Below are 14,150 nucleotides of genomic sequence, written 5' to 3' on the forward strand. Positions count from 1 at the left end.
AATCCGTACAACACCTAAATTCATCCACCTTATGAGATATCTATATGTATATAAAAGGGTGTTTGAAGTAAATAATTGATAATTTTTTTTATCTTATTATCTTGTCATAAGACCTTGTCCTGTAAGACATAAAACCTAAGACCTGTCATAAGAGTTTGTACCTTCCCATTTAGTTCCACCACTTGATTGTACCTTGACAGATACGTATTTCGACCTCAACAGTAATAACTCGTCTTAGTCGAGTCAAGTACGAGACACTGAAGACAACTTAACTTTGAGGTCGTGTACGGATTTTCCCCTGCATAACATCAAAGTTCGGCAATAAAACCAAATTTTCTCAGAAACGAAAACCAATGTCCAATTAATTCTAGAAATTTTAATTCATGTCCCAAACGATTTATGAAGATTTTTTCTTATGTTTAACTGATAGTTTGGTTTTAATTTTTTCAGGTTTTCTTTTTCTACTGTCAACATCGCCCAAAAATGATCAACAATTAATTTTCAAATTTCAACAGCTCTGTCGAAATACAAAAACTTTTGAAGTTTTACTGGCAGTATGAGAATAAACTTGAAAATTAAATAGAGAAAAATCTCTGAATAACGAACAGATCAAATATATTTTTGGATTGAAGTTAAGTAAAAAGTTTCCTGGAGCATTTGCATGTAACTTAAAAACTACGCCACAATTCCGGCTATAATTTGAACCTCCAAAAAATTTTTTTTAAGGTTTACCTCAAGCAATGACAAAGCCTCAGGGGGTACCACTCATCAAAAAGGTTGAGAACCGCTGGTGTATGTCATTGTGATATGTTTGATTTTAATGCTAGGTAGTGAACTTGTCTTTAGAAATAGGATTAAGATACTTCAGCATGTGTGGTGTTGAACCAAAGATGAATAAATAAATTAATAAAAACAATCAGACCCTTAGTAAGTCACACCACAGTTGTTGTTACTCATTGAGAAACAAATGGTGTTGCTAGAGTCGTTTGACCGAAATAGTCGTTTGGTTAAAAAGGGCTTTTTGGTCGAACGGGTCATACGTCCAAAAATGTCGTTTGGCCAAACAGGTCATATGGCCGAACATGTTGTTGTGCAGAAAGATACTTCTGATCAAAAGTTTCATTTTCGCCAATCGGGTCAAACGGAGGAAAAGGTCGTTAGCTGAACGGATCATAAGCCCATAAATATAATTTCATCATCATGTATCCTGATACTAAAAACTAACAATATGAAAAGTTTGACATGATCAAGAATAATCGAAAAGTGAGAACTAAGAAATGAGACGTCTCATTTTGGACTTCTCACTTCTCGCTGCAAATATTTTGCACAGTTAGGAGTAAGAAATGGGTAGTGAAAGTCTCCTTTTTTCTTCCTTCCCACTTCTCACTGTGCCAAATATAAAGTGCGAGGAGGAATAAGGAGCAAAAACTCGCATTTCTTATTCTCATTTCTTTACAACATTTCTCACTTTTCTCAAAGAGGAAGAAGGAGTGAGAAATTTCGCTTCTTTGACTTACTTCTCAAATATTTTATCAATCATTTTACACTTTTGACCTGAATATTATTCGGCATCGACATCTGACCATTGGCTCTTTCTGCCGAACTACAATTTCGGACAAACGACTTTTTCGGCCAAATTACATGTTCGGCCAAACAGCACTTTCGGCCAAATGACCCTGTCTGCTTAACTACCATTCAAGGCCAAACCGAATTTTCGGCTTAATGAATTATTCTGCCAAACGACTTTTTTGGCCTGTCGTATGTCGCGTTCGGCCAAATGAAATTTGATTAGCTGACGTTCGGCCTAATGTGTGGCTTTCGGCTGAATGACTTTCGGCTAAACGACCCTTTGCGTCATAGAATGCAAAGAGGTTGTTTTGTTCTTTGTTAAAACAAAGAGAAGTATAACCAGGCGGAAAATGGGAACATTAGACAAATTCAGTCCAATTTTCATTTGTTGATTCTCTTCAGAACCCACTTGACAGCCTTTGTTGTTTCAAAAAGATATGGCAAAAATAAACATGAGCTATCCTAGGGTTGCAAGCCTCTAAAGACACGTAGATTAAAAGAATGCCCATATACATTTTATTTGTACATTTATCTAGTTCTATGGATCATGGGGCCTTTTTTGGTGGATCATATTAAGCTTTTGAGGATGCATCTTCTTCTTCTTCATTGGCATTAGATCCCCCACTGGGACATTGCTGCCTAGTAGCTAAGTGTTCATTAAGCACTTCCACATTTATTAATTGCGAGGTTTTTAAACCAAATAACCATTTCTGCATTCGTATATCATGAGGTTAACACGATGATACTTTTATGCCCAGGGAAGTCGAGACAATTTCCAAGCCGAAAATTGTCTAGACCAGCACCGGGAATCGAACCCACCCACCCTCAGCATGGTCTTAGGTAGTAGGTAGTTTTCTCACTCTTTCTCATGAATGATATTAAAAACTAGAGAGCTACATCGACTCAACGTGTGCTGTTCCGTGGAAGAAGCCAACTTTGAATTGTTTTCACCATAGTCCTGGGTGAGTGAAAATAACATAAATGTTTAGTTGGTGAAACCTCATAGTAGGTGAAAATTCTACACGGGAATAAAGGTAAAGTACTCACCGGATTTTTTTTCGCATTTTACTTATTTATGGTATTTTCCACGCAAGGGTGGATTCGAGTGAAAGGAGCCGTAAGGTGAGTTGTATCGCGGTTCCGTGTAAGCTTTTTGTATCACCAAGTGCCTGAAGGCATATGTTTGCTGGTTCTTTTACTATCATGTTTTGAAATTTATTTATATTCAAATAGAAACTGGATTTTGAACTCCAGAACGCACGATTAGGATGATTTGGGAAATCGATTCGAATGGTGGAACCATGTTTGCAAGAAATATCGATCAAAACAATGCCGTAGGATCAATGACATGTTATAGTTAATATGAAGTCACTCGAGTCAAGGAGGCAACCAATATTCAAGGACATTTGCGTAGGAGAGAAAATGTTTCACTGTTTTACAACATTGCACAAAATATCGCGAATAAAATAAGCCACAAAAAGCAATAATCAAAGTGGATGCAATAATGCGCCATCAGTTGTCAGAGAATACCCCTAGAAACGATTTAGCTATATCGTAATATCCGAAGACATGTGTCCGATCAATGGCCATAACACCTTGTTGACCAAGAAAATGTAATCGTTGTGGTGACGACGACGACGACGATCTTTGACGCCGAACCCTGCACGTTGTTGCTTGGAGTAGTAATATTTATAGAAACGCACGCCGTAGATATTATAGGGGATCAGCAGCAGAAATAAAATAAATAAATTGGAAAAGAATGCTAAATATTTTGATGCAGAGAAGAGAGTCAGGCACGGATGGGGACGTCTTTTTTCTGCTTGGCCGCGGAGAAATCTATGTGCAGGTTGACACCATTCACCGCTCGTTTGGTCAGTCGCTTTTGCTCTCTGGTTCTATCATCCACGGTGGCAGATGATGGGGCCAGAGTAAGTTGTGAGCTGTTTTGATAATTACATTTGTCACCGAGATCATTATATGGCGTCTGCCTCGCCATAAAATAGCTAGAATTCCTAATTGGCTACATACGACTAGAACAGACATTCCAACCCGTAAACAAGCCGATGCTCACACGCTGCTATCCATCGATTACGCTTCGAAACCATTTCGATGTCGTCGCTTCATTACGCAATGTCTGCCGGTTTTCCTGTTTTTGAATAAAAACCGATCAACAAGTGATTCATAACTCATTCTTCGCCTTCTTGTCCTTCGTATAATTTTCGTTTCATCGCCGCAGGTTCGGGGAGAAGAGGTCTAAAAGCGACTGGTGATCTACATTACCTAGTTGTAGAATTTTAAGGGGTATCCCATCAATAAAGTATGTAGCTTCAATTGGGTATATAAATTTGAGAAAGATAAAATCTACAACAATGAAACACAATGTCAAACTCACAATGTTCCTAGTGATTAGTGTTCATTCAATAGAGACTTAGTTCGAAAATGAAACAGTTGCTCCGACTAATATGGTTTTTAGGTCATATATTATGACATAATTAGCAAAACATTTTGAAACAGCCTCAAAACTGCATAATGGCTCATACTCCCATAATGATTTCTGTGTTTACATTTATAATAGGTTCTACACACCAAGACTTTCCTCCACATTCACATAATACAGAGTTTATTCAATGCACAACTGCATTCATCGTCTTTGCATGTCGGTACCGCGCGCTGAGCAGCGAGCGACAACAACAAATTCGTAGTGTAAACAAAACTGAAAACCGTTCCCGACACAAACATCGTCGCATAAGCAAAGCAGTGTGCAGAAAACAAAAATTTGCTGATGCTTCCTGGTCCCTTTTCATGAGCTACATTCCTGGCTCACGACAAGGATGCTACAATAGGCTGGTCCACATGAGTTTCGCATCTCTCTTTATTAGAGTAGAATTCCATACGATAAGCTTAAGGTAGGACAATTTATGCAATTGTTTATCATGTCAGTTGGACAAGTAATCTTATGTCCAGCAAAATCGAGAAATGCTTTACCCAAATACTTCCTAAGCTAGACCCGAAAAGAAAAACATTAATATTATAGATAGGAATGTGAGAATCAATAGTATTTTCAACATTTAAATAAAAAACCCAATGATATTGCAAACAAAATGCCCTAGTAATACTAATCTATGATATACCATGCGCTTCCATACGCATCTACGCTCTGTTCATATCAAATCGAGAAAGGTAAACGGTACGTCGTTCCCTAATTATTGCTAACAGACGATTTGTGTCACTAACTAAGTAAAAACCATTAGTTAATATCTACTGTATCAATCCGAGAGAACAATTTTTTTATTGTTGCATTTTCATCCAAAACCAAACAATGCGTGTTTAAATGCGACACTCCATAAAGATAAACTGACATTACTGAAACTAAGAGAAAAAATCAAGCATTAATTAACGAAAAGTAGGACACCTCTGATATTTGTACCTTGGTACAAGGCAACAAGAAAATGATGTTTAGGTTGTAATGTCCACACAGTAAAAGGTCTTCAAAAAGTGCATGATATATATCACAACTCTTTCCAACAAGCCTTTGGATGTCTATGATGAAGGTATGTTATACCAAGCTTGCTGCATTTCAACACACCCAAGGCCTTCCAATACGTTCTTGAGTTCAGGTCGTCAGATTTACCATCATGTAGGAAAGTATGCCAGGTTTCACGCCAAGCTCAGGTCAGTTCTTGAGTTCGGGTCTTCAAATCTATAACCATAAAGAATTTAGCTATTGAAAAAAGAAAAAACTTTTCGAAATGTCGTCAAATTTAAAAATACACATAACTTTTGATATAATACGTATTCAGTCTTTTGTTATATTTGTACAACCGCCGTTATGTAGAAAGATTTTAAAAGGCTTCAAAAATCGGCCATAACCGAATTCAGATTAGACCTGTGCGCCGCCGTCAAAAATGAGTCGGCACTGCGCCGCCGTCAAAAATGAGTCGGCGCTGCGCCGCCGCATACAAATTTCCCACGCCGCCAAATATTTTTTACCACGCCAATAGCTATGGTTTAGTTAGCCAGTAGTTTCATAGGTTTCATACATTAAGTCAAAAAAGCATTTTTACTGGTAAGTTCACCCAACTGAGATTATATTAGTAAGTATTTCCTAATGAATTTCGAAATCCATTGACATTCAAAGAAATTGTCTGCTCGAAATTACCTGAATTAACCGAGGGACTTCCGAAAGAACTCCATGAGGAACATTCGAAGCAATTTTCCTGAAGAATATTAATGGAACTTTTGTAGGATTTTCGGGAAGAATACCTGGAGGAACTTCCAGGGGAATCTCTGAAGGAACTTCTTAATGAATTCCTGGTGGAACTTCTAAATGAAGAAGAGGAGAGGAATCCCTGGAGGGATTTCCGGAGGAATTCCTGGAGTGACTTCCGGAGGAATTCCTGAAGTGACTTCCGGAGGAATTCCTGGAGTGACTTCCGGAGGAATTCCTGGAGTGACTTCCTGAGGAATTCCTGGAGGAACTTCCTGGAGGGACTTCCGGAGGAATCCCTGGAAGGACTTCCGGAGGAATCCCTGGAAGGACTTCCAGAGGAATCCATGGAAAGACTTCCGGAGGAATCGCTGGAAGGATTTCCGGAGGAATCCCTGGAAGGACTTTCGGAGGAATCCCTGGAAAGACTTCCGGAGGAATTCCTGGAGGGACTTCCGGTGGAATTCATGAAGGGACTTCCGGAGGAATTCCTGGAGGGACTTCCGGAGGAATTCCTGGAGGGACTTCCGGAGGAATCCCTGGAGGGACTTCCGGAGGAATTCCTGGAGGGACTTCCGGAGGAATTCCTGGAGGGACTTCCGGAGGAATTCCTGGAGGGACTTCCGGAGGAATTTCTGGAGGGACTTCCGGAGGAATTCCTGGAGGGACTTCCGGAGGAATTCCTGGAGAACTTCCAGGGAAATCTCTGAAGGAACTTCTTAATGAATTCCTGGGGGAACTTCTAAATGAATCCCTGGAGGGACTTCCGGAGAGGAATCCCTGGAGGGATTTCCGGAGGAATTCCTGGAGTGACTTCCTGAGGAATTCCTGGAGGAACTTCCTGGAGGGACTTCCGGAGGAATTTCCGTAGGGACTTCCGGAGGAATCCCTGGAAGGACTTCCGGAGGAATCCCTGGAAGGACTTCCAGAGGAATCCATGGAAGGACTTCCGGAGGAATCGCTGGAAGGATTTCCGGAGGAATCCCTGGAAGGACTTTCGGAGGAATCCCTGGAAAGACTTCCGGAGGAATTCCTGGAGGGACTTCCGGTGGAATTCATGGAGGGACTTCCGGAGGAATTCCTGGAGGAACTTCCGGAGGAATTCCTGGAGGAACTTCCGGAGGAATTCCTGGAGGGACTTCCGGAGGAATTCCTGGAGGGACTTCCGGAGGAATTCCTGGAGGAACTTCCGGAGGAATTCCTGGAGGAACTTCCGGAGGAATTCCTGGAGGGACTTTCGGAGGAATTCCTGGAGGGACTTCCGGAAGAATTCCTGGAGGGACTTCCGGAGGAATTCCTGGAGGGACTTCCGGAGGAATTCCTGGAGGGACTTCCGGAGGAATTCCTGGAGGGACTTCCGGAGGAATTCCTGGAGGGACTTCCGGAGGAATTCCTGGAGGGACTTCCGGAGGAATTCCTGGAGGGACTTCCGGAGGAATTCCTGGAGGGACTTCCGGAGGAATTCCTGGAGGGACTTCCGGAGGAATTCCTGGAGGGACTTCCGGAGGAATTCCTGGAGGGACTTCCGGAGGAATTCCTGGAGGGACTTCCGGAGGAATTCCTGGAGGGACTTCCGGAGGAATTCCTGGAGGGACTTCTGGAGGAATTCCTGGAGGGACTTCCGAAGGAATTCCTGGAGGGACTTCCGGAGGAATTCCTGGAGGGACTTCCGGAGGAATTCCTGGAGGGACTTCCGGAGGAATTCCTGGAGGGACTTCCGGAGGAATTCCTGGAGAACTTCCAGGGAAATCTCTGAAGGAACTTCTTAATGAATTCCTGGGGGAACTTCTAAATGAATCCCTGGAGGGACTTCCGGAGAGGAATCCCTGGAGGGATTTCCGGAGGAATTCCTGAAGTGACTTCCGGAGGAATTCCTGGAGTGACTTCCTGAGGAATTCCTGGAGGAACTTCCTGGAGGGACTTCCGGAGGAATTTCCGTAGGGACTTCCGGAGGAATCCCTGGAAGGACTTCCGGAGGAATCCCTGGAAGGACTTCCGGAGGAATCCCTGGAAGGACTTCCGGAGGAATCCCTGGAAGGACTTCCGGAGGAATCCCTGGAAGGACTTCCGGAGGAATCCCTGGAAGGACTTCCGGAGGAATCCCTGGAAGGACTTCCGGAGGAATCCCTGGAAGGACTTCCGGAGGAATCCCTGGAAGGACTTCCGGAGGAATCCCTGGAAGGACTTCCGGAGGAATCCCTGGAAGGACTTCCGGAGGAATCCCTGGAAGGACTTCCGGAGGAATCCCTGGAAGGACTTCCGGAGGAATCCCTGGAAGGACTTCCGGAGGAATCCCTGGAAGGACTTCCGGAGGAATCCCTGGAAGGACTTCCAGAGGAATCCCTGGAAGGACTTCCAGAGGAATTCGTGGAAGGACTTCCGGAGGAATTCGTGGAGGACTTCCGGAGGAATTCCTGGAGGGACTTTCGGAGGAATTCCTGGAGGGACTTCCGGAGGAATTCCTGGAGAACTTCCAGGGGAATCTCTGAAGGAACTTCTTAATGAATTCCTAGGGGAACTTCTAAATGAATCTCTGGAGGGACGTCCGGAGAGGAATCCCTGGAGGGATTCCTGGAGTGACTTCCGGAGGAATTCCTGAAGTGACTTCCGGAGGAATTCCTGGAGTGACTTCCGGAGGAATTCCTGGAGTGACTTCCTGGAGGAACTTCTTGGAGGGACTTCCGGAGGAATTCCCATAGGGACTTCCGGAGGAATCCCTGGAAGGACTTCCAGAGGAATCGCTGGAAGGACTTCCGGAGGAATCCTTGGAAGGACTTTCGGAGGAATCCCTGGAAAGACTTCCGGAGGAATTCCTGGAGGGACTTCCGGAGGAATTCCTGGAGGGACTTCCGGAAGAATTCCTGGAGGAACTTCCGGAGGCATTCCTGGAGGAACTTCCGGAGGCATTCCTGGAGGAACTTCCGGAGGAATTCCTGGAGGAACTTGGAATTCCAGGGACTCCTGGAGGAAAAAAAAATTGGAGGAATCCCTGGAAAGACTTCCGGAGGAATTCCTGGAGGGACTTCCGGAGGAATTCCTGGAGGGACTTCCGGAAGAATTCCTGGAAGGACTTCCGGAGGAATTCCTGGAGGGACTTCCGGAGGAATTCATGGAGAGACTTCCGGAGGAATCCCTGGAGGAACTTCCAGAGGAATCCCTGGAGGGACTTCCGTAGTGTAAAAATAAGTGAAAAAGGTGGAGGCGATATAGGCGCATTCCTCCATTTGACTGCATGCAAAGTGCACGTATATGGCGTTCACTTTGTACACTTATTCGCTATGATATACGATCTTGTGTTTGCTGGGTTTTGCAGGGACTTCCGGAGGGACTTCCGGAGGCATTCCTGGAGGAACTTCCGGAGGCATTCCTGGAGGAACTTCCGGAGGAATTCCTGGAGGAACTTCCGGAGGAATTCCTGGAAAAACTTCCGGAGGAAATCCTGGAGAGACTTCCGGAGGAATTCCTGGAGAGACTTCCGGAGGAATTACTGGAGAGACTTCCGGAGGAATTTCCTGGAGAGACTTTCGGAGGAATTCCTGAGGAATTCCTGGAGGGACTTCCAGAGGATATTCCTGGAGGGACTTCCAGAGAGGAATCACCGGAGGGACTTCCGGAGAGGAATCCCTGGAGGGACTTTCGGAAAGGAATCCCTGGAGGGACTTCCGGAGAGGAATCCCTGGAGGGACTTCCGAAGAGGAATACCTGGAGAGACTTCAGGAGAGGAATCCCTGGAGAGACTTCAGGAGAGGAATGCCTGGAGGAATTTCCGGAGAGGAATCCCTGGAGGAATTTCCTGAGAGGAATCCCTGGAATGACTTTCGGAGAGTAATCCCTGGAGGGACTTCCGGAGAGGAATCCCTGGAGGGACTTCCGGAGAGGAATCTCTGGAGGGACTTCCGGAGAGGAATCTCTGGAGGGACTTCCGGAGAGGAATCCCTGGAGGGACTTCCGGAGGAATTCTGGAAGGAAGATCCAGAGAAATTCCAGGATGAACTGCTGGAGGATTTCTTGGAGGAATGTCCAGAGGAATTTCTTGATGAACTTCCTAACGAACTTGTGTAGTAGCTTCCTGAGGAATTCGTTGAAGAACTTTTGAAGAAAATCTGGGGAAAATTTGGCGCTTGAAACAGGTTCACGCCGACCCACGCCGCCGCCGATCACTAATGGCGTGACGCCGCCACGCCGCCGCCGATGGCTGATCTATCACGCCGCCGCCGGTAAAATTTTAATCGGCCCACAGGTCTAATGCCGAGAACTTTTGAAGGTATTCACTGCGTAGTTCATATGACCTAACCATTAGAACGTTTCGCATCTAATGTGCAGACCCTTAGAAATCATATGATCTAAATAAACCCTTTGATATGTTCAGCAGAAAAACCCGGGCTTGGTTTGAATTACTCATTACGCTTCTAAATGATTGTAGATCTGACATTGAAGCCGAGGACATTTTGGATGCCGTTACTTCATAGGTCTTACAATTTAAACTTCAGAACGTTTTGCGATTTCTAGAATGCCACTATCCGACATGCAAAACATTTTTGCAAAATCGTCTGATATGATTCTGTCTGTCAGCTCGAGGTCATGAGAATCGGTTAGCGCATTACTGATGTCGTTTTCGTTTTTGAGGTGTAGCGACACCGTTTAGTGCAGCATTTTGCACGGCAAAAACGAACGTTTTGAGTGCAGTTGGGTTTGTTTGTTATGGATACCTGTTGGATACCATAAAAAGAAAACAATAACAGCGTGAGAAACTTGACAATAAACAACACTAGACGGCACACGAAAACTAAAAATGAACATTTTCGGTGCAAAGTGTAGCACGAGTGTAGCTACACCGCAAAAACGAAAACGACATGAGAACGAGCACTTTGAACGAGGTGAGTGTCGTCCCGGCCATTTACGGATTAATTGGTTGCTGAGATCAAAACGAGTACAGTACCAGATGCTCCAATGTGTCAAGTTTGTGGAAGAGAATAAGGTGGTTGGGGGGGGGGGGTGTTTGTGAAAAATGCATTTTCAGTGCAAAACGAAAACAAACCGGCTGGCTCTCCCATACCTAAAGCCAAGAAGGCTGTAAGCTAGATAACCAAATTAAATTAAATTTATTTTCTCTGTTGTTTGTATTTCACACACGAATTAACGTCACGTTTGTTTCGATAATATGAATCAGTCAGTGGTCAGAAATTCCGAAAAGTACAATGCAATCAACCTCATCAACCTCAACTAAATCAACTAGAACAAACTATATGGATACATACATACATACTAATGATCAATACATAAAATGATAATATTGAAGCTAAAGTAAACGCGAAATGTTAGTGGGATTTTTATCAAGTTCTCGCAGTGCAAAATAGAGGCAAAATGTCTTAGCGTTACTTACATACCTACGATGTATCGTGCGTCTCCACACGGATCCACGTACTGTCCATATAAGAAAGCATTTAGCCGACGCATGTTGGATTGTGCCACCACAGTAAGGTTGGAACTGAATTATTCAGTTGTCGGAAATTAAATTTATTATATTTCGAATCAGTCTATTGCTACAAGCTACAACATCACGAGGACGGACGACAACGACGGTTACGACGCAGTCGCATGCACCGCATTTTCGATTAGGCAATTTGATCCGATGTGGCGCGCTGGAGGAATGTTCCTGGCCGTCACATCTGCACTCCTCCACGCTCGTTCCTGTGCAGCACTCATCCTCGCCACTTCAACACATGCAAGCGTCGGTTTGGTGGCGACATAGTCGGCGTGAATGAGTGCTCCAGCACTTGTTGCGTCACATATTACGTCGTTTAGGACGACATGTTATTCACTCGGCTTGGACCTCAGTATGGAAGGGGGCCAATCCTACACGTACCTTTACAGGGGAATACAATTTGCTGTTTACATTCTGTAGATTCAGGTTATCCGTAATCCGATACCGAGGAATTTGATGTACACTTACAAGCGAACAAATAACGTCCGTTCATGTCAAATGGTTCGTGAGACATAGGTCCCGGGTTAGTATGGACAAGAATGGCTTTCTGCTGTTGTTCGTCTGCGGTTGATTAAGATGCTATGCACATTGGTGTAATGATGTAGCAGTCAAAGTTCGAATAACAGGTTGTGTACGTACATATAATGTTATCCTAGCGTTAATGACTATGTAGTGGGCGCAACGACGTGCTTATCAAATTACATTATCTTACAAGGTTGGATTCTTTTACGAATCATTGTCATCAGAATACCAACCATCAACTTCTTCAGCTTGCAGACTGATAATTAGTGTTGTATAGATGGATTAGATCAAAATTCTTTTTTAATATCCCGTCTTTTTTAATTATATATAATTTGACATAATTCAGTCACATTGTTTAATCTAGTAAAAAATGTTCTAAGTGTCCACTCTTTGGCTAGAATATAACACGTTCAGAAAGAACGTGACCGACCCAATTCCAATGATGGTGGGTGAGGCAGTCCAGAAATCGTTACAATTGCTCGGTTGCATTCATGTTTCGAATCGAATCAAGGCCCTTCCGTAACGAGCAACCGTACCGAGAGCGATCTAATCCGCAAATTCATTTTTTGATCTAACCGCCTTGCAGCCTCTCAGAATTGAATACTGACCGAGTCAAATCTACCACCCAATATATTACTTCGGTGCCCGCGGTGAATGCGATTGCTGGAATGTGGTTTTGCCTTTGGTAGTAACCCGCCTGTAGGCACAAGTTCTCTTTTTAGTTTGGCGCTCTTGTAACGTGACATTCGGAATAAATGAATTTATAAACTTTTCACAGGCCACAACTTACGGACGAGCTCGCGTGGCTCGTGGCAGAACCGGGCAGGACCAGGCAGACCAGACAATCCAACGGCGTGCTGCCAGTAGCGCTCGCCGTCAGGCGTTTCGACGGCGGACTATTCTTCGCCGGCGACAACAAAGGATCACAATGGGATAAAATAATATAAAATGCTTGGAATCTCTCCGAAAGTTCTTGATTGTTTTCGATTCCGATAGTGGATGGAGTTTGGAGTTTGATTGATTTTTTGCCAATTAAAAGGTATGGTAATAGCAATTGGTGTTCATGATAGATTTAGAAGCAAAAGTATGGAGTTGATAGTTCCGTTAGGATACGACAGGGCATGAAGAATGTTTTTATAGAAGTATATTTGACATAATTCCCGTAAATAATACAAAATTTCAATAGGTATGCCGCATTATTCAATATACGAAAACAAGAATAGAATTTTTCAAACAAGAAAACAAAATTAAAGTTTTAATTCCATCCAAATTATTAAATTTCGCTGGAGTTAAACATAAATGTGACTTCGTAGGTATATTTAGGGAAGCAATACTTGAGCAGCGCCTAAGTATGCACTTTTTTGTCATCAATTGAGCTCCAGGAATGCATTTGAGCATTCCTTCAGGAATTCATACGGAATTTTCTCTGAAAACTCCTCCAGAAGTTTCTTCAGAAATTTTGTGACGGAAATCCTCAAGTTTTGTTCCAAAATTTAACATCTATTAGTAATTTCTTCGGAAATTCTTCCAGAAGCTTCTTCGGGAATTCATCCAGGAACTCTTCCTGAAATTCCTCCGGGATATTTTCCTGGATTTTTATCGGGAATACATCCAGAAATTCAGGATTTCATTCTGGAATTCTTTTTGCAATTCCTTCAGAACATCTTTCAAGAATTCCTTCAGGAATTTCTCCATGAACTCGTCCAAGCATTTCCCCGGCAATTCTTCCAGATATTTTTTTCCGGGAATTCCTTCAGGTACTTCTCGGGGAATTACTTAGGGAATTTATCCGAGAATTCCTCCGGGTATTTATAGGCAAAATCCTCTTGGAATTCCTTCGGGACTTTAGTCGAAGTTTACTCCAGAATTTCATTCGGGAATAAATTTAGGAGTCTCTCCTGGATATCCTCCAGGAGTTCTTCAGAACAAACAATTCCTCCACAAATTCATCTGGGAACTCTTTCAGGATTTGTTACGGTTTATTTTATCTTACTTGTTAGTGACAATCATCTGGGAATTTCTCCATTTACTCCTCTTGACATTTCTTTGGAAATTTCTTCAGAAACTTTTCCATGAATTCCTTCAGGACTTCGTTGTGGGAATTCCTCCGGAAGTTTTTCTGGGAGTTCTTCTGGGAACTCCTCCATGAGTTTTTCCAAGAGATTTTGAGGAAGTGGCCACATTTTGATCAGTACTGAAACGTGGCTTGTGACTCCATGAGTTTCATGATTTTTCTTGTCATAGATGTCATGATTTAGCAAAACAACCGTCTAAGACGAATTAAGTACTGTCCATTTAATTCCACTAGTTAATTTTCGTAATCTTTGCAGATACGTATTTCGACCACAACTGTGTGGTCGTCTTCAG

General features: G+C 43.2%; 2 protein-coding genes across 3 annotated transcripts in view; both read left to right on the forward strand.

Annotated features, from left to right (window-relative positions):
• LOC134209067 (uncharacterized) overlaps nt 1–12,720 on the forward strand; it is a 43,362-nt gene extending 30,642 nt beyond the window's left edge. Inside the window, exon 2 of the mRNA XM_062685048.1 lies at nt 12,562–12,720. Coding sequence (XP_062541032.1) covers nt 12,562–12,720 — 159 coding nt within the window. The remainder of the gene's footprint in view (nt 1–12,561) is intronic.
• The window catches only part of LOC134209478 (uncharacterized), a 355,913-nt gene that overhangs the window by 42,442 nt on the left and 299,321 nt on the right, over nt 1–14,150 (forward strand). The window lies entirely within an intron of this gene.

The sequence above is a fragment of the Armigeres subalbatus genome, chromosome 2, assembly GCF_024139115.2.
Source record: "Armigeres subalbatus isolate Guangzhou_Male chromosome 2, GZ_Asu_2, whole genome shotgun sequence".
Taxonomy (NCBI): domain Eukaryota; kingdom Metazoa; phylum Arthropoda; class Insecta; order Diptera; family Culicidae; genus Armigeres; species Armigeres subalbatus.